Source organism: Harpia harpyja, chromosome 13 (assembly GCF_026419915.1).
Source record: "Harpia harpyja isolate bHarHar1 chromosome 13, bHarHar1 primary haplotype, whole genome shotgun sequence".
In the NCBI taxonomy this organism is placed as follows: domain Eukaryota; kingdom Metazoa; phylum Chordata; class Aves; order Accipitriformes; family Accipitridae; genus Harpia; species Harpia harpyja.
This window is the reverse complement of record NC_068952.1, coordinates 30993805-31013590: the sequence shown is the minus strand read 5'-3', so window position 1 is coordinate 31013590 and position 19786 is coordinate 30993805. Positions and strand designations below refer to the sequence as shown.

The 19786-nt window shown below is 36.1% G+C and overlaps 1 protein-coding gene across 1 annotated transcript; it reads left to right on the top strand.

Annotated features, from left to right (window-relative positions):
• Positions 1 to 376: 376 nt before the first annotated feature.
• EXO1 (exonuclease 1) lies at positions 377 to 19207 on the top strand. Its single transcript, XM_052805999.1, has 13 exons — positions 377 to 541; positions 2265 to 2384; positions 3300 to 3423; positions 4208 to 4345; positions 4565 to 4777; positions 6538 to 6725; positions 7570 to 7666; positions 8255 to 8471; positions 9513 to 9768; positions 11025 to 11508; positions 12036 to 12137; positions 16262 to 16455; positions 18305 to 19207. Exons 1-13 carry the CDS (start codon positions 381 to 383, stop codon positions 18444 to 18446), a joined length of 2436 nt encoding a protein of 811 aa, XP_052661959.1. The 5' UTR covers positions 377 to 380; the 3' UTR covers positions 18447 to 19207.
• The last annotated feature ends 579 nt before the right edge of the window (positions 19208 to 19786 follow it).

The following is a 19786-nucleotide window of genomic DNA, read 5'->3' as shown; positions in this document are numbered from 1 at the left end:
CCCCTGACCGAAGCGGGCGAAGGGGACCGTGCCTGGCGCTCCTTGTGCCCCCTCCCGGCCCCGCTGTCTGTCGGGGAGCGTGCGCGGGGCCTGCTGACCTCCCCCCCCCCCCCCCCCCAGCCGCCTGCAGTCCCGCCGGCGGCGGGGACCCCCGTCCCCGTGGGCTGCGCGCACCTCTGGCTTAAGGCTTTTGCATCTCTTCGGACGGCGGAAAGGAGCTTCGGCTGCCCAGGGTGCGTGGTGGCACTCGCAGGAACCTCTCGTGTCTGGTTCAGCCCAGCACCCTGTTTGCAGCCTTGACCTGACGTTCCTTGGGCAAAGATCGAGACCAGACTTGTGCTCGCGCTTTTCATTTTCCCGACTGCAGTTTAAGTGACATCATGGGGATTCAGGGCCTGCTCCAATTTATCAAGGAGGCTGCTGAACCTACTCACGTGAAGAAATACAAAGGGCAGACGGTAGCTGTGGACACCTACTGTTGGCTGCACAAAGGCGCTTATGCTTGTGCTGAAAAGCTGGCCCGAGGAGAGCCAACAGATCTGTAAGTCTTTGTTACGTTTTGGTCTCGGCCCTCTTACAAATTAAAGTTTTGTTAGCTTGGCATTCCTTGAGCTAAAAAACAGAGCTTAGATCAGATTTGCATAAGGTCCTGCCCATCTCTGGAAAACTGGGTTGAACTCTTGTTTTAGATGGAATATAGTTTTAATGGAAGATTAATCTTTATCTTTTCAGAAATAAAGCTACACTGATTAGTCTAGATCAAGCTTCACTTATGAAATTTTGATTAAATGTTTGATTGGAGGCAAGAAGGAGTTGGTGGTTTGCAAATGGGTTCAAACCTTTAACTCCTGCTTCTGTTGATATGAAGAACTGTAGAGTTTCATCCAACCCTGCTACCTGCCTTTGAAGGCAGTGGAGATCCCTCAGAGTCCTGAGAACAGGATACACTTCAGCTGAGCAAGAAATTTACTGACATTAATAGTCATAGGAAACTTTGGAATGGTTGAAATTAACTACATGAATATTCTATGACCAAATCTTATTTCCATGCACAGATGATCAGTGATCTTAGACTGGCACTTTTAACTACAGTGTGGAGAGTCCTTTCACACTTTAAAATTAATCTGAATAGAGGTATTATATAGCTACAATCCTATTTACTCCTGTCTTTCAAAAATCGTAGTTATTTCTCAGTTTATTTTTTGTAGTTCTAAATCCAGTTTCTTCAGTGCTGATATTCTTAGCTTCTAAGTGCTCCTAAGTCCCACTCTCCCTCCTCTCCCTGTCCCCTGCTGGAAAGGTTGCTCTTGCTGTTTTAAACAGTGTCTTTAAAAGAAAAAGCAAACTTGAATTTTTTTTTTTTTTTTTTTTTCACTGAGCATCATTGTAATGCATTTAGTGTTTACAGGAGCTATTAGATTTTTAGTTCTGTGCTGCTGCTGAAATGATCTCATACAGATCTGTAGAAATAACAGGTAAGGAGAGCAGAGGTCCAAGGGAATACATAAAGTTTGGAATATCCTACAAATATTTTACTAAGGGATGGGCTTGGAAAGCAGTGGAGGGTTGCCTCCTGGTCCTTACACCATCTTCATTGTTAGTACAGTTTGGGGAACTCTCCTGTCTTTCGGAATATTTTCAGTACCGTGCTTATATTTTTTTAGTATGGGAAGATATGTCTGCATGTCTGTCCATAGCTGTATCCTTTGGACCTTCCTTTGGACATAGATGTATCCACTATCTGAAGAGAAGAGTGGATGGTTCCACAAAGAGAGGTTTAATACCCCATCGCTCCTCAAACTCTACAAAAGTGCATTTAGTCTGCTTTTCACAAGGCTTCGGGCAAAGATAATGAACTGTCCTTGCCTGCCTCCTGTTGTCCTGGGCCATTATGAATTGAGTTGCTGAAACTAAAAAGGTGATCTATGTTTTAACTAGCAAAGTTTTTGGCAGTGTTGAATCCTAATGTAGCAAAATCAAACTGAATCGTACTTGAGTTCTTATTTCACTTTGTGTAGGAGTAGAGAGCAGTCAGTCCAGTTCTGAGTTGGGAGGTGGAGCATTTTGCTTGTAAAAAAACCAGCATTCAAGTGTTCTTACTCTTTTTGTGATACTGGGGAAATATATGGCCCATTAAGATGCTTGAAAAATAGTTAGTCCTAAACTTGCAGTTCTCCTTTCCTGCAAATAGAAAATATGCAACAGACTTGTGCTTAACAATAAAGTTTATCTTTCTTTTCTTACTTTTGTTATTGTTGACACAGTTATGTAGCTTTCTGTATGAAACTTGTTGATATGCTCCTCTCATTTGGAATTAAACCAGTTTTGGTATTTGATGGATGCACCCTACCTTCTAAGAAGGAAGTGGAAAAGGCCCGACGAGAGTAAGTACTGAACTGTATTGATTTGCAAGCAAAGCAGTATGTTTAACACTACAATTCATTTTCAAAGTTGGAAAACCTCAAACTTCAGCTAGGTAGTTATCTCTGGTAAACTTCCCTGCAATGTAGTATTATTTCATTTAATACATTTAAAAATCATACAAACCTCTTCTTAGAGGTTTTATTCCAAAAATAGAATTGCACTTCATAAACGAAAGCACTTTTATAGAGGAAGGAAGTAAACCTCTGAGCATTAGTTCCTGTAATGTACTAAGGGCTTTTAGTTTGCCCACCCTTGTATTCTCTGGACAAAAATATTTCTTCCCAATATAATTTTATTTAAAAATAACACCACTTTCCTCATCTTTCTCTACAAATAATAAGATAAACTTGTTTCAGGTTTGGATTCAGGTCCTATATTATGGGACTTCTCACTGAAGCAGTGAGAATTTTTCACTAGTGTTTTTTATTTATAAATTTGCATGGGACGCATACTTCCTTCAGTGTGGAGTGAACAATTTCCGGTATTTGAAATGAGGTAAATGATGCTTTCTGTCCTCTAAACTAATAAGTATCTAATGTCAGATACTCCCAAATTCCATTAAATCTATTTTACTGCAACCTGAGAGTGGGTGCATCTCTTCTTTTACACTGCTGATTTCAGTTCCTGAGTTGTTGCTGTTTTCTGAGAAAACATTATAAATTTCAACATGCCAATCTAATCATCCTTGTCAATACAATGACTTAGTTATTCTTATGTTTTAAAAAATTATGCAATAACACAGATTTAGGAAGTGTTCATCTGCAAAACAATTCCCCCCCCCCCTCTTTCCTACCTGTCTCTTAGTCCTTTCTGCTACTTGTTCTTTTAAGTGAAAAATAATCTGAGGTTGGTGTATATTATTGCTTATCTTTCAGGAAGCGTCAAGCCAGTCTGCTGAAGGGGAAACAATTGTTGCAGGAAGGGAGACTGTCAGAAGCTAGGGAATGTTTTGGGCGCAGTGTAAACGTTACCCATGTTATGGCTCATGAAGTTATTAAAGTAAGTTGTCAATGCTGTTGATACCAACAGTTTTAAAAAAAAAATCTACACAGTAGGTAGTATGTCTTACTCTGCTTTTATATGGCTACATCATTACCTCTTCTATGTAGGCAAGAAAAATATTGCCCCCTTCTTAGCCTCTAATTGTCTTGCATACATTGGATTATGTTAGGCGCAGTTAATAAACTTTATCTTCACTTCAAGTTTATTATGCCCAGTTGTATAAATAATGATGATGTGTCAATTGAAATACATCTCTTCTTACTGCTATGAACTGACTCTAACACAACAGCTTTGCTTTTGCTGCACAAAAACTAAACACAATTATTTTTTTTTATTTTTTTTTCGCCTCGGCTAGTTCCTTAGAATAGACTACAGAAAAAACTTTGGCTGCTTAAAAACCTTCCTAGTAGCTTTTTGCTATCCTTCCACTGCTGTCATCGGATCTTTATCAGAATAGTATTAGATTTGTTCTAGTGCTGTTTTCCTTTGTCCAGAATATAACTTTCATGAGTCTGAAGCTGACCCCGTGGTCACATGCAGTGAGCATAGTGTTACAGGCCAACACAGGAAAGGTTGTTTTTGTAAACTAGTCTATATAGGTCTAAACTGCTTGAAACTTGAGTTTTGAATACGAAATATAGGGCTTTAATGGGGGGGGGTGTGTGATTAAAAAGATCATGGTTTCAGTTTTTTAAGGTAAAGGTTCTTATGCTTTCAGATGTCTTAAGGTAATTACTGAAAATTGATGCAAAATGCTTGTATGCTTCTTGTTTATGTACAGGCTGCACGAGCCCGGGGAGTTGATTGTATTGTTGCTCCTTATGAAGCTGATGCTCAGTTGGCTTATCTTAATAAGACTGGAATGGTTCAAGCTATAATTACAGAAGACTCTGACCTTTTAGCTTTTGGATGCAAAAAGGTAGGGAAGAAAATACTAATAGCCTTTACCTCTCGCTGATATCTTAAAAAAGCAGTTTGAAGTTGCCAAATGTGTTTGATGTCTGGATTTACTCTGCTACAGTAAATGGGGGAAACAGAAGAGATGAGAATAGCACTCAGCCTCTGTTGTTTCCACCAAGTGCAACAAACTAGCTTATATGGGTGAAAATTATTGTTTTCACTTCCTCTTGACTTCCAGGTATTTCTGAAAATTGACAAGTTTGGAAATGGACTAGAGATAGATCAAGCTCGACTAGGAAACTGCAAGCAGCTTGGAAATGTATTTACAGAAGAGAAATTCCGCTACATGTGTATTCTTTCTGGTTGTGACTACCTCTCGTCAATTCATGGAATTGGGTTAGCTAAAGCATGCAAGTTACTAAAATTAGCCAACAACCCAGATATTATAAAGGTAAACTTGGTTTCCCTTTGTGCGTTGGCTTCTTGGGCCTATATCAGTATATATGAAATTAACACTGAACTGAAAATATGAACGGTTCTTGACTTCCTCCATTTTGAGAATGCTGAAAGAAGTATGTTTTTATCTGTGCTTTAGAAAGATGCTGAGCTAAACTTACTCAAGTGTTAAAGCTATTATATATTTAATGAAATACACCAAAGTAAACTTAAAGAATTATTCTAATCCTTCAAGGGCATATTCTACTTGAGGAGAGACTTAATTTTTTGTAAGGCTCTGGATTTTTTTTCCCCTCATTACCTGTTCTTCTGTTTTTGCAGATTAATTATTAGAACTGCTAATTGAACTCTGTTACACTTGCATAAGTACACTTTTATCTGTGTGGGTGAGGGGCAGGCACTGGGAACCTTATTTGATTCCCTTTTGGCATTTAATTACATACATATGGTTACAGACATTAATATATTAAAAACATTATGGAGAAGTTTGGTATGGTGTGAAACAAAAAATAAGGTAGGTTGTTGTTTGTTGTCTTATTCAATGTGTGAAATGAAAACAAATCTAGTGTTAGGAAATACAGAGGCTTAGAGAGTGGGAGTAACTTTTGTGTAGATAGTAAGGGAGAAGAGAGGTTTTTAAGAGCTAATAAGAAAAATACCTTGTGTGGCTGTCCTGGAGGCAGGTAAATCTAATCCAGAAAAGCATTTAAATATGCAGTCTAATTAACTTACTGCATCTTCTTTCTTAAGTTACTTCTATGCTTTAGTGGTTTGTTTTTTTCTCCAACAGGCTATACACAAAGAACTATGATTTTTAGTTTTAAAATGTTTTGTATTATGTAGAGCAGGCATCAAAGCCAACCGGTTTGCTTGGCTTCTGTGGAAGTAAAAAGGGAACTTTGAACTTTTCCCATACGACTCATGTCCTTTAATGTATCTCTTTTTGAGCAAAATGTCAGGATTTAATAATTTGAAAAACTTTTCATTTAGTAATTTGTCATGTGATTCATCACTGCTATTTTCCAGCAGTGTTGGAAAGTCATGAGTAAGTCAAAAGATACAAAGTAGTCCAACAGTGCCTGTTCAAAGTCTTATTTCTTAATGAGGTAAGTAAATTTGCCTGTACTTAGGATGCATGGCCAAAACACAGCTGATGTTTTATTTGGAGAGGAGGAGAAACTCTTGCCTCTAGCAGTATGATAAACTTGATCAAAAGAACATAATCTGCCTTCTGTGAAACTGGAAAATGTAGAGGTCAATGAATTATTAGGAACTTCTTTTAGAGTGGTGCAGTAACAATATATAGGAGGAACTACCAGATCAATATGTAGTCTTCTGTGATGAGAAATGGGGGGGGGGGGAATCTGATTAGTTTTGCTTTTTTCTATTCTAAAAACACCCACATATTGCTTATGTTTTCTGATAATATGAATGATAAAATTTGATATGTATTCATTTTAACAAATGTACCTTAAGGAGATGCTCTGTATTTCTATTCAGATTTTGTTTTTATTTAGTGGACAAGAAGTATTTATAAAGAGTTTGTGTTATTTGTGTGATTGTAAACAACTTGAGAGTGGGAAAATAATGTACAAAACTTTTTTTTCCTTGCCCTGTTTAAGTTGAATCTGCTTGTAACAGGACACACATTCTACATTTAATTACAAGCAAAGATACTTAATAGTTGAAATGTATTTAACCTTTTGTGTAACCTGTTTAAATGAAACACTTAAGCAGTTTTTTTTTTCTTGACAGGTTATTAAGAAAATGGGGCAGTACTTGAAGATGAATATAACAGTACCGGAAGAATACATACAGGGTTTTACACGAGCAAATAATACATTCCTTTATCAGTTAGTTTTTGATCCTGTCAACAGAAAATTAGTTCCTCTGAATTCATATGGGGATGATATTGATCCAGAAACACTAATTTATGCAGGACGGTATCCTTTGTGTTGAAACAGCAGAGTGGGGAAATAAGGGTGAGCGGACGTGGTGTCTTATACTTTTCATTGCATGTGTGGTGTACTTACATTTTTCATTGCAACTCTGCTGTTGACTAAAGCCTGGCTTTTCTGCAATCTTAGAAAGCTGGGTTTTTTTCTTCTTTTCCCTTTTGCTCTGATTTTAATTAATAAAAAACTACAGGGGGTAACTGAGTGATCTATCATTACCATATCTTTTTAGGCAGAAGTTATTAATCTTTTTTCTTTTTAGAAAACAACTCATTAAATACAGGTTATATTTAAACTGTTTGAGTCACTTTATGACTGTCTTTAATTTCTGCCTAAGTGTTATAATCTCTGCCATCTTAATTCTTGTAATCCATGTTCAACTCATTCCCTAATCTAAGTGTATCCTGTTTTACCAGGTATCTCTTCCTTATACAGCAAGTAGCATTTTGCCACATTTGTGCAGCATAAGTTTCAGCATGGAAGATTAGGAAAATGAAGAAAGAGAGGGGACAGTTGAAGTAGTTACTAGCTTTGTATGTCCTTCAAGCCACCTAATCTCTGGCATTTCCAGAAATTATGAGAAAGATGGTAACTTTACTGCTGATGAGTAAAGGTTTTCCTTTTGACTTTCGTGATTTGCCAAGCACTGCAGGTTTATTACAGTTGCTGTTGCATCAGATTGAGCCATGAGTAGTAGTATGAATGCTTTTGGTTAATATTCTAGCAATGCTTTTTAGCACAAAAATGGGAAACAGCTAGTCTAACTTTCATGCTATGGTTCTTGAAATTTAATGTAATATTCAGATATTTTCCCTTAACGTGATGGGAACAGACATGTTGGTGATGGTACTGCTTTTCAAATTGCCATCGGCAACATTGATGTCGATACAATGGAACAAATTGATAATTATAACCCTGACACTGCACAGGTAACATCTTTGTTCTGATGTTATATATTAAGATTTTGATGTCGGTTTGTACATTTAAGGAAAAATATGACTGAATGTTATCTGCAACTGACTTGGCAGTGAAAGCTATTCTGCTATTACAGAAACTGTATGCTCCCACACGCGTATTTCTCATTCTTTGTACAGGTAAAATCTTACTTTTCATGACTTTAATGTTTGTTTTACTTTCAGGCTTTTTTGGTAAGTCCTTAATACTATCGACAGAAGTAACTGATTTAAAAAGAACATTCTCAAAGAGATTTGGATTTCTTCCAAGTATATAACTCTGAAGAAAATATTTTCCCAAATCAGGTTTTCAGAATAGAAATAAAATTTAAACTTTTAATTTTGTCTGAGATAAGCAGTTAGTCACTTGTGCCATATTGGAATGAAGAAGTCATGGCAGCACAAAAGCAAAAGAATTTGTATGAAAACTGAGAGAAATGTGGGAACAAAAAAGACGATGTTTGTGTAGAGTGTCAAAATGTCCTTATATGTTAAATCAGGAAATCATATGTAGAAGGCAAAATCATAAACCTATGTTTTGTTTTTTAATTTTTTTTCTTGTAGCCTGTGCAGCAGAGAAGTTGTGGCTGGAATGACAGACATGCTAATCATGTAAATAGCATTTGGAGCAGAGACTACAAGCTTGGCCCTAATGCAGATACTGTTCCTCATAAAGTGCATTTAGTAGAGAAACCAACAACCAAAGGCATGGAGAAGATAATTAGTGTTAAAGGGCTAAAATTTCCAGGCAAAGAGCTGTTGGCCAAAAGGCCAAGGAGTGGTATGTTTTTATTAAAATAAGTATATGAATAACAGTAGAAGGTTGTGGGGAAATAAATGATTTTATCTTACACTTGATGGCATGAGATTTTGGGGCCCTAACTCTAACTTTCATCTATATTATGTTTTCAACAAGCTGCAAGGCTAACAAGCCATAATATTAAAGCCTATGTAACAATTAAGGGTGGCAGCAAACTTTCAGCAGCACTTGATTTTAACTTTCTTTAATTTGCTGTAAAACTTTCTTGTTTTCAGTTTTAAGTGGTCATGTTTAATACTATCTGTTCTGGTTTTAGATATTTTGGGGTTTAATTTCCATCTTATAATGGCTTGTGAAGAAAAGAAATGAAAATAGCCTTTTTCCTAGAGTTGATGTTTGACCAGACAGCAAATTTAAAGAATGTTTTTTGCACTCTTCTAATGCTGTGCTGCCTGTATTCCCTGTATAGGTATTCTTTACTCCAACTTTCTCACTTTCTTTACTAAACCTGTGCTATCTTGTCTTCTATATCACCTAAGTGCTGAAATACACTGTGGGCTTGTAATAGAAGAGACATTTCTTTGTTCCCATTGTGCTTTATCTGATATGTTAAGTATTTTCTCTTCCTCTGCTTCCTTTGCTTTCTGACTATGCTACCAGCAGTCCTTTTTTGCCTTTGTTACTCCTGATATCTTCCTACTCCCTGGTTCATCAAAACTTGTATTTAGTTTAGCAAGCTGCCTTTAAGTCAAATTTAGTTTTTCAAAGTGTTTAAAAACAAAAAAAACCCAACCAAAACAAACAAAAACCCGAACAAACAAACATCAAGTTTCATTTCAGCTGTTCTTCCTTCAACTCTGTCTACTGTTTCATAGAAAGTTACTTTTAAGGCTATGTACTAGAAAACAGCTGTGTTAAAGACTTCTAAACTGTAATGTCAAGAATGTTCCTACCAGAACTTACTAAAATTTTTAAGCCTCTAAGAGTAAATATGTAATGCTCAATTCTCTTATAGCTGATTAATTCTAGAACATGCTTCTACAGTGATTAAATTGTCTTTAGATTTAGAAGAAATCTCAGATGGAGATCTGTTGAACCAATATTCATTTTCAAAAGCAAAAAAATTCAAGAAGGAGAGTGATGGTGATGATCAAGCACAAAAAAGCGTCTCAGCAATACAATGCCTTGATTCTTCAGGGAATTCTGTCACTCAAGAAAGCTCTAACTCCCTGCCCAGAGTTAGAAATAAATTTGCTTCCTTTCTACAAAGGAAAAACAAAGAGAAGGATGCTGTAATTGTTCCAGGAACAAGAAGCAGGTATGCTTGCATCACATGTTTTAATAAGTAGCAAAATGCTATTTGCTGTCCTGGTTGCTGAAATAACCTGAATACTGAAAATGAGAAAAATGCTACCTCAGACTTTTTTATGCAACTGTATTAATGCACCTGTAGTCCTGAGCTGACATGGAGAACCCTTTGTGCCAGGCATGCTATCTATGTGTGAGAAAGATAGATAAATAATGTCAATTTTTTACTGCAGAAATGAAGACTGTGAGACTATGCAATACAGTCTAGCCTTTAGGTATCAAAATTAATTAGAAATTGGCTGTATTTCTTTTCCAGGTAAAGGTCATATGACATATCTCAAAAACAAAACAAAACAAAAAAAGTAGCTGATTTGTGCCAAGTATGTAAGCAGTTAGTGAATATATTGACTTATGTTGACAGGGTTTTTTGTTTGTTTCAGTAAAGCCAAGCCTGGTCATACTGTAGGACAAATACCTGTTCTTATTCCATCCAGTTGATGCTCCTGATCTCTGCACTAGCACTTTGAGAAGAGAGACTTTGGGTTTGTTAGGTTTTTTTAATTGGATGCGTGTTACGGGTTTTTTGGTCACATTTGGCCACAGATACGGAATTGGTTTTACAAAGCATTATCACAATTATGTCTCTTATTCAAATTATTTAAGATAAAAATTACACAATATTTTTGAGCAGTGTAATTTTATGGAACAGTCTTAATACTGATGGCTTTTAGGTTCAACACATACCTTCCTGAGCTGAAAGTTTTGTTTTGTTGCATCAAATATTAAGAGTTGTCAGTGATGGTAGGTTCTTCTCTAAGCAATGCTCAGTTTCGTAAAGAGCTCTGATGTGTGCTTACTCTTAGGAGCTGCTGCTATAGCATGGAAAAGAACTAGATAGGTTCTAGTTTCCTTGATAAGAAGTGCTGAAGTGTTTCATTACTGTTTAGCTCTATGACAATTAATGAATATATTCATAAATTTTGTAGGATTCCTAGTTGTTTCTCTTTTTCAGTTGAAGAACTTTATTAGTATCTTAGTCAATGAATGACATGTTTACAGATGCTTCTTTTCCCTTTTTTTACTGTTATCTGTTAAATGCCTCCCTGAGGGACTAAGACTTTGCCCACTGTCAAAATAATTTGTGTCTGCAAGTGTACTTCAAAACTAAAATTGATGGATAAGAGACAACTGTTGGATTTTGGAGATGACATATTAATTTGCAGTAACTTTCTTCTCCCTTGCCTTCACCTTTTTTTACTTTTTTAGGTTTTTCTGCAATGATGCAATTATGTTTGATGGTAGCACAAAGAAGGATGATAGTGATCTAACTCAAGATGCTGAGCAGGATTGCCAGAAACAGGAAGTAAAACATGTAGCAGAAGATGTTTCTCAGTTTTCAGAAACTAAAAAATCAACAAGGACTATCTTTACACCTCCTGGAGAAATGCAGAAAAACTGCTTCCGCTGGTTTAGCAGCCTCGTAAATAATTCAGGAAATCCTGGTCCATCTCATACTGTATTTTCACAGCAGTTTCACCAACAGAGAAGCAACTGCGTGGTATCCCAGGAAGATCAGATTAATGGGGTACAAACAGACAGTGGAGCAGTGCGTGGCGAGTTGGAGGAAGAATCCTCCCCTTTAACAGAACTGAAACAGTCATCACAGTCTCAAAGGTCTTGTGAGCCAAGAGAATGCAGTTTGGAGTCTTCAGAAATACTGCAAGTGTCTAACAACAGTTCAGATGCTGAAGTAAGAAAACTAGACATTGTTTCAGCATTTGCTTTCACTTTAAATTATAAAAGAAATTAGGCAGCAAAGTCTTCTCTTCAAAATGATACCCTGGAGATTATGTAGCTTGTGCTAACAAAACTTGTCAATGCTTAACATAGTTGTGTAGAATGGGTTGACTTATTAGCTTAAATCAAGTCTGTTCTGAGAGGTTTTTGTTTGTCTTCAGTCTTTTCACTGCTATCACTGCAGTGGGTTATAAAAAAACCTGGTAGGCTGGCTTTTGCTCTCTGCTTTTGTTAGTCCCTAAAGAAGTCCTTTTGGAAAGCATGTGTGTCACCATAGTGTTGCTTGCTGAAAATAAGCCCAGGTTTTTGTAGAAGTTCCTAGAATTGCTGAAAACATACCTTTATAAAGTACATATGTGTAGATATAAAAATAGACGTTGTGTAAAACAAACAAACAAACAAAACCTAAACAAAAAAAATCCTAACAAAACACAAACCACCTAACTGTTTTAAAACCAAATTAATTTTGTCTTGATGAAGGAATCTGACTCCAATTCAAAACTGGCTGATGATCAATGTACTCGGTCTCCAGTATTTTCTGCTGTTCAAACTGACAGAAAAAATATGATCATAAAGGCCAAGGTAAGAATTATTTAACTTTCCTATGAGCTCTACTAAACTTTGAAAATCAGTTTTTTGCATTCTACTAGTTCATTCTAGAACTTTTAATGAAAAAAATCTTAAGCAATGCACATGTTGGCAAGAGAAAACTATATTCCTGTTCATCTGTATCAGAGATGAGAAGAACTATAACCAGTCCACTTATGATTGATATCACAGCTGCAACTTGTTTGGGGATTTTAAACACTTCAGTATAAAATAAGAAGCCGAGCTAAGCCAAAAAACCCACTTCTTAATTTTCCTCAGGCATGCTAAATATAGAGGTTTTATGATACAAATTGCAGTTGTTCATAATCCTGATACAATCACAAGATACAACCTCGTTTCATTGCTTGTATTGATATATCTGCTAGTTTAGCAGTCTACTTCCTCTTTAACTAGAAAAAGCATGTTTAAATTTCAAAATCTGGAAAGGTTTTAGTCAACCTTTCTTGTTTAATTGTTTTAGTTAAAAACCTTGTTAGACACTAACTAATCAGTATGGAAGAACAGTCAACTTCCCTTCAGAGCCCACATTTCAGTTATTTCAGTATTGGTTGGGCACCCATAACTTGACTTCTGTGTGGTTTCTTAGATGTCTAAGAATAAACTAAGGTCCCTTGTCTTTGTGACATTTCTAAGAGTTTTACTGATATGTCTAGTTTACAAAACTAAGACCTTAATAGCTAAAAGTGCTCTAAGTCCTTATGCACTCTCATTAGAATTGGCCAAAAGATTCATAAGTCAAATGAAGACACTTTCATCCTCTCATGTTTAACCCTACTAACTTATTTCTCGTAGACAGGCTAAAAATCACAAGCTTGTCTCTGCTAAACAAGAATATTGGGTGTGTTTTGTATAATAGTGACATCTTGTGGTTATTGTCAGTAACTTCTGTTAAGCTGGAATTTATTCTGGAACAACTGATTACAAAAATTGATGCTTTTTCATTAGATTAACATTTTTGCCTGCTTTTCCTCAACAAGGCTGAGCAATGAAATGAAATCATCCTAGGGTTCAGAACTTTATTACTTTGTTTTTCAGAATGTATTTGGTAGGTTTTGCTCACCTTAAAGGTATATTGGGAGAATGAATGTACTAAATACTGGGGAATACACAGTATGGAAGTAGTTAGGTAATATAAGCTTCATATATAAACAAATTTTCAGGATGCTTGGAGCTCTTCAGACAATAGGAATCTGCTGAAAATCTGTGAGGACAGTAGGTTTAGCTTAAAGCAAGCAGCTAGTATAAGGATTTCCCCCACTTATTTCCTTGGCCATGCATTCTCTCTGCTTCCTTTACGTGTTGGTAATACTTATGAGTTGGACCAGAAAACTGACCTGGCTGAAAACTGACTTGATAACAACAACCAAAAGGTTGATCATACCGGAACTCAGGCCCTCCCAGACTCTCAGGCTCATGTGAGTCATAGCACCAGTGAGACCACTGAAGCAAGTAGCCAGAATTGAAGAGGAGGGAGGTAGAGATAAGGAGCACCACTTTTGGCTCAGTTTTCCCTTAGGATTGTTTACTGCAAGTATAAAACAAGGAAGATCTTTGCTGGTGTCAAGTACAGTAAAAGTCACTGAAGGGAATAATGAGTTTCAGATTTAGGGAGGAACCAGTCAACCACTTAAAACATAAATTATTCTGATTTTTGTAAGCTGGATAACATAGCTGATCTGTAGAGAAATTTAAGAATTGGGGGAGGCAATCTGGGGAAGTTGTCAACTCCTATCATGATTCCAATCCAAAATATGAAATGCCTAGCTAAGTCAATTCTAGTATCAAAACTAATAGAAGCTTTTCTCTAACAGATGCCTATAAGATAGTGAACTCTCTAGGACCTTGTAGTTTTTTCTGTGATAGTATTCCAGCTGTGGTTTTTACTGCTAATTATTTTCTACAACTGCTATGAGCTCAGCAGAGAGGCCAATATTGACAAAAGAAAAGAGCAATCTACTCTGGTTTTAAGTTTCTTAGTGGGTGTTCGACATGCAGCTTTGCCTACTTTTGGGCTAGTTAAGTTATAACCGATGTAATTCAGTACCACAAAGAAATAAATGTAGGATTACAGGTGACTTCACACATGTTGCAAAATGGTTGAGGTGATAGATATATAGCAAAATATTATAAAGCAGGGAGTTTTAGGATTTTATTTTTATTCTTGCTAGTATACCTGTTAAAATTTTTAGCCTACATTTTAAACTTTTTTTCCAAAATTTATTTGGGATTCCAATATCTGCTTAGTCTATTCAAGTAGAAACAATGTCACTTCAATAAAAACTATATAACAAGTGTGTGTGGTGGTGGGATGACAAAATGCAGTGTCCTTTTGGAAAGAACTGAGGTATGAGTTCTCTTTGAAGAAAAGGTTGCCAACATCTTTTATTTTAAGAAAAAAAAGTGTTAGGTGATCAATAGCAAATACTTGGATGAGGAAGAGCTATTTGCGTTTGTTAAGTGAAACACGTGAAGTAGGCAGAGCTGTGCCATATTCTAAAGATGATCCAGCAAAACAGAAAAGATGATTCATTTAGAGCAAAATGCTTTATTCTTAACATTATCCAAATGGGAAGCATGAGCATTATTTACAACCTAGGTGTCCCAAACTAATCTTATATGACCAACTGTAAAATAAGAACTTCCTACAACTGTAGACAGTCACCGTCTCTTCTGCAGGTATTGTATTTTGATAGTTATGTTTTGGTCCTTGTAATGACAGACAAAAGCTTAAAATAGCAGGCTAGAAGTGAGTGATCACTTAGAAGCTGGTAATTGTGAGTAGTTCATATTCTACAATGAAGTGGCAGAATGGATCAAACAGTAAAACGTTCTAGTGCTTCCAAATGGCTACTTCCCCAAAAAACTGGGTAAAACGATAAGCGTATGTAAGACACAAGAAAATGATGGAAAATATGAATAAGCCATTTGTGGCCTTTTGCCACTTGTGAACTTATTTGGTAAAGAAAGTTTTCACTTTGTCTAAAAGCACATTACATGTATGTAATCATTGTGCTATGATTATGCATATATAGTACAAATGGGAAGAGAATGATTAAATAGATAGCAATAGGTATAACTTTTAATTTAAGAAATGCGGTAAGCTACTCAGAAGAAAAAGACCCTGCAGATTGGGCTTCAGTGTGTTTCTTCTGTTGTTAAAATAAACTCATTACTTCTTGTGCATGAAGTTCGAGAAGGCAAAAATGATCAACAATGTTATATCAGTATTAGAAAGCGTGATAGCAGCAGTCTGAGCAGCTATCAGCCAGTCAGCCTGATGTTGACCCCAGAAAAATGACAGGAGTATGAGAGATTGTGGTTAGGGATCAGGATGTGAAATGTAAAAGTGACACTGAATGGCATAATTATAGGAATTAGGTCATGTCAAAATGAGTTTCATGTACTTGTAAATAGGAAAAAACAGATTCAGTGCTTCGAAAATAAGTGAGTTGAAAATGAGGCACACATTTTTTTAATAATAGGGGTGGTGAATAGCTAGAATAAATTATGTAATGAAGCCATGTATTTTTTTAATTGATATGTTCAAACTTAGGACTGGTTGCATTTGAGAGAGAGATTCTGGCCAAGAACAGCTGTTTTGAGTTCCAGGTACAGAAACTAGATAAGAAGGTCCAACTAGAGGTCTAATGATCCTTGGGGTAATCATACTGGTATCTGCTTAAATTTCATGAAAAATGGAGTCATAGGTATCAGAAAGTGATACCAGAGAGTAGCTTCTCTTAAAATTCTGAAAGCTGACATGGAAGAGTTTTTGTTGTGCTCTTATGTAAATGGATGAGAAAATAAATATTCAATAGACCTTAAAAACTGCATTGAAAAGAAATGTGTATTCGCAACCTCTTGGAATACAAAGACTGGTTTGCCAGGTCTTACAGCTGCATTGTCTAATGTTTTTGAGATGACACTTTTTAGATTATAGAAGCTATCTAAATATACTTTGTCGTGGCAATTCAGATTGCATTATCTCAACACCATGTAAAGCACTTTATTTTTTTATTATAAGCTTTGCAGCATAGTATCTGTTGCTTACTGGTTGTCATTTTAACCATTTGTGCTGTAATATGAAAATCTCACAGGTTCCTGGTTTACATAAATCCAGTTGTATAGGGTCGCGTATTGTAACAAAGCTCAAGCCATTGATACCAGCTAAAGTCAGTGGATTAAGCAGGAAACTGTCACCTGTGCAGAAGAGAAATCACTGTGATGCTGAAAATAAGCTGGGACTGCAAGCCGCCATTAGCGAACTCCGGAAAAACTTCCAATTTAAAAGGTGAGTTGCGTTAACCCTTTACTTAGCACCCTGTATACTTTTCTCCCCAAAGAAACAATTTTCAAAGCAGACTCTACATGTCTCCTCCACACAATTCAATAAAGATAATAGCTTAAGGTAGATATTTTCTATGTACAATTTTAGTTTCCTAAGCTTGATATAACCATGAAGTATGATTTGTGGTAAATATGCTCTTTTTTCTAATCAGGAAAAGCTCTCAGCTAAAATTCATTTATTGAAGAAGTGCATTTAGGTTAACACAATTTATATGAAAATTATTACCATTGTTTGACAACAAATATCAAAAGACTTTTCTTAGTGTAAGTGGAAAAAGCTGCATAAAAGTTGCCAAACTTAATTGAATGCAAGGTTGTTTCTATTTAACTTTATGTGCCTCTTACATTTTGAGATGGCTGATTGTCAGAACTGTTCTGCTTTCAAGATGATGGTGAACTGATGGAATATTTCTGTTAGCTGAAGTCTCTGGTTACAAGAGACATTTTTGCACATTATAAAATGCTATTGTTTTCCCTTGAGCAGATGACTTCGCTAGCTTGAAGTTTCTGCAAATATCTTCAAGGTTTGAACTTGAAGGACAATGATTATTTTAAAAAAAAAAAAAAGAGTGTAGGTATTCTAACTTGCGCTATTTCCATGGCTCAGGTAAAAAAATCTTGATGGTAAAGCTTTCCCAGCTCCAAGTAGCAATCTTAACTTTGGATAAATAAGTCTTATTTAAATAAAATTATTATTCTCATTAACCTGAAGCAAAACGTTAGTAGGACTTAAAATATTCTCTTTGCACTGAGCAGTAAATATAAGACTGGTGAGCATTTGTTAAGTCAGATGATGTATTTTAGTAAGCTTGGGCCTTATGGTAGGCTATTATAAACATACAACTGATTTCTGTTTAGGAACTATTACTTGTGGTATTAACATTTTTAGAAATCTTACTTTTTATTATCCTCTTGGCGTGGGTTAAGAATGACAGTTTCAAAGAGGAAGTAGAAGTGTTTGTGTATGTATTGCTTGAACTCTAATTGGGAATGTCTGACCGGGATTGTTCACAGGGAGAAAATTCATATATTTTGATTTATCAGAATACAAGCAAATAGAACAGAGTGAGCCTAGATGGCACTCTGTTCCTTTTTCTCTGCTGATGGTTGCAAGACTTAGGTCCCAACATCCACATTTTATCCATCCAGTTCTGGTTGGTCTGTAACTTCTGGGTATATACTGGGGATATATATTTTTGTATATTTTACTTCTATGTAGATAAAGTACCTGTTTATTAGCTTTTAGGGGATCTTTTCTTAATTTATTTCACAAAAAGATTTTTCTCACTGCCAGGACTTAGCTCTGACTATTCTGTTTATTGTTTTTTCAGATTTTAAAATGTTTCTAAATTAGCCTTATCTTAAGAATTATATTGCCTGATGGCAAATAAATCATGTGGGACACTAATCTGTTCTGTCCTAATGTCAAGACTCAGGGGTTATATATGAAACTACAGTTATTCAGAAGACTTAAATGTTAAGGAAGCATGTACAACCCAGAGCAGGATGGGGTACTACAGTCTTTCAGATATAAAGCTAATAACTATCGTTCTGTCACAGGATAACTGGAACAGTTGAAATCGCTTTCAGTGAAGTTGTTCAACTGTAGTGTAATTGAAATTAAAACTTCCCATCACAAATTTTTATTTTGAGCTTATTCATAGATGAGTGGGTAGTTAGGTGAGGGGTCTTGCTTTGTTTTAACTGGTATGTTCTTACAGGCCTGTGGTTAGAAATATACAATATCATAACATTCTTTGGTTTTGTTTTGTCTTTGGGGTTTTTTTGTGCAGACAGTATGAAAAACTTCCTTCTTGTAAAAAGTCGGATCCGTTGTCTCCAATCAAAGATAATATACAGCTCACTCCAGAAACAGAAGAAGAAATCTTTAATCATCTGGAACGTAGTCATGTTCAGAGAGCTATATTCCAATGAACTGTATGCTATGCACAATAGGATGCATTTTTAATCATTGTCAAAATTTACCTTCTGGATATTTCATCAATACAGAAAAGATGCTTTGAAAACCAACTATATATTTTATTCTGAGTAGTGATTTGTCATCTATTTTATAAAAACATGAGTTGAAAGGTACAGTTGTATACTGACTGGAATAAAAACCTTCAGATGCCTGTGTTCTCTTATTCGAAGTCTCATGTTAAATTTTTGCCCAAACCTTTTTCAGCTGCCCCTGGGCATTTTATGTAGGTCACATATGCAATCCCAAGTTTCTACAACAGCTATAGCTTTGCCTTTGCACAACAGCAGCAGAACAAGTTTGTGTCTTAATTTTTAATAGTTCATAATTTTTTTTTTGCCTCTTCCTTCCTTCTTTCCTCTTGAGCTTAATGTGGCTCCAAGACAGGAGTAAAACTGCTGTTCAGTGTTCATAACAGCCTTCACTGTACTTCCATCACTGTGGTAACTATTTCTGTTCCCTATAAGGTAAGATCTGCTGTCTCAACAGTTAGCTTTGTTTGATACAGTCATGTTATTGGTGGGAATAACTTGGGGACTGCAGAAAGGAGTATCACAAACATTTTGTCCCCAAAGTCTCACATTAGTAGAATGATATCTGAAGAAATACAGTGTGTTCTTCTGTTTTACCTGCTCTTTCCACGTTTGTAGTCTTGTCCAGCATCAGACACACAAAATATTAGTCCTCTGAGCTAAGGGTCACAGAAGAGCATTGTCCTCACAACAAACCAAGCTTCAGTCTTCAACAGCCAATCAACTAAAGGGAAAGAATCCAGGAGACTAGGGTCTTTGCTTTGGATGACTGAATTATGATGAAATACTATGATGGGATTTCATACTTCTAGCTTTAAAAATCAGGATTTGAGTCAATCTGAAGATATGTCTAAATTTTTTTCCTTTTTTTTTAGGAGAGGATAGTATCTCTTTCAGCAGCAGATGAAGGTACAAAAGGATATCTTAACCTGTGAAAAGTATCCTTTCCATTCCCGAGATGAATACGTCCCCTCCGTGTTTGAGCTTTTGTCAAAACTTGACCTGTGGGAGGCAGGGTGGTTTGTTTTTTTTTTTTTAATTGCAGGGTACTTTTTTCTCTTTAAGAGAATTTGCATCTCTGAAACTAAGGTGACCAGCTGCATTAAATGAAAAAGAAGCTCCTTACAAGAGTAGGTTATGTGTACATTTGTGGGAGTAGTCCTCTTATTTCTACATTTGTGTTGAAGGCATGGTATATAAGGAATTGAAGCAATGATGCTCTAGGAAGGCTTCCTCCTCTGTGCACCACTAGAAAATCCCTACTT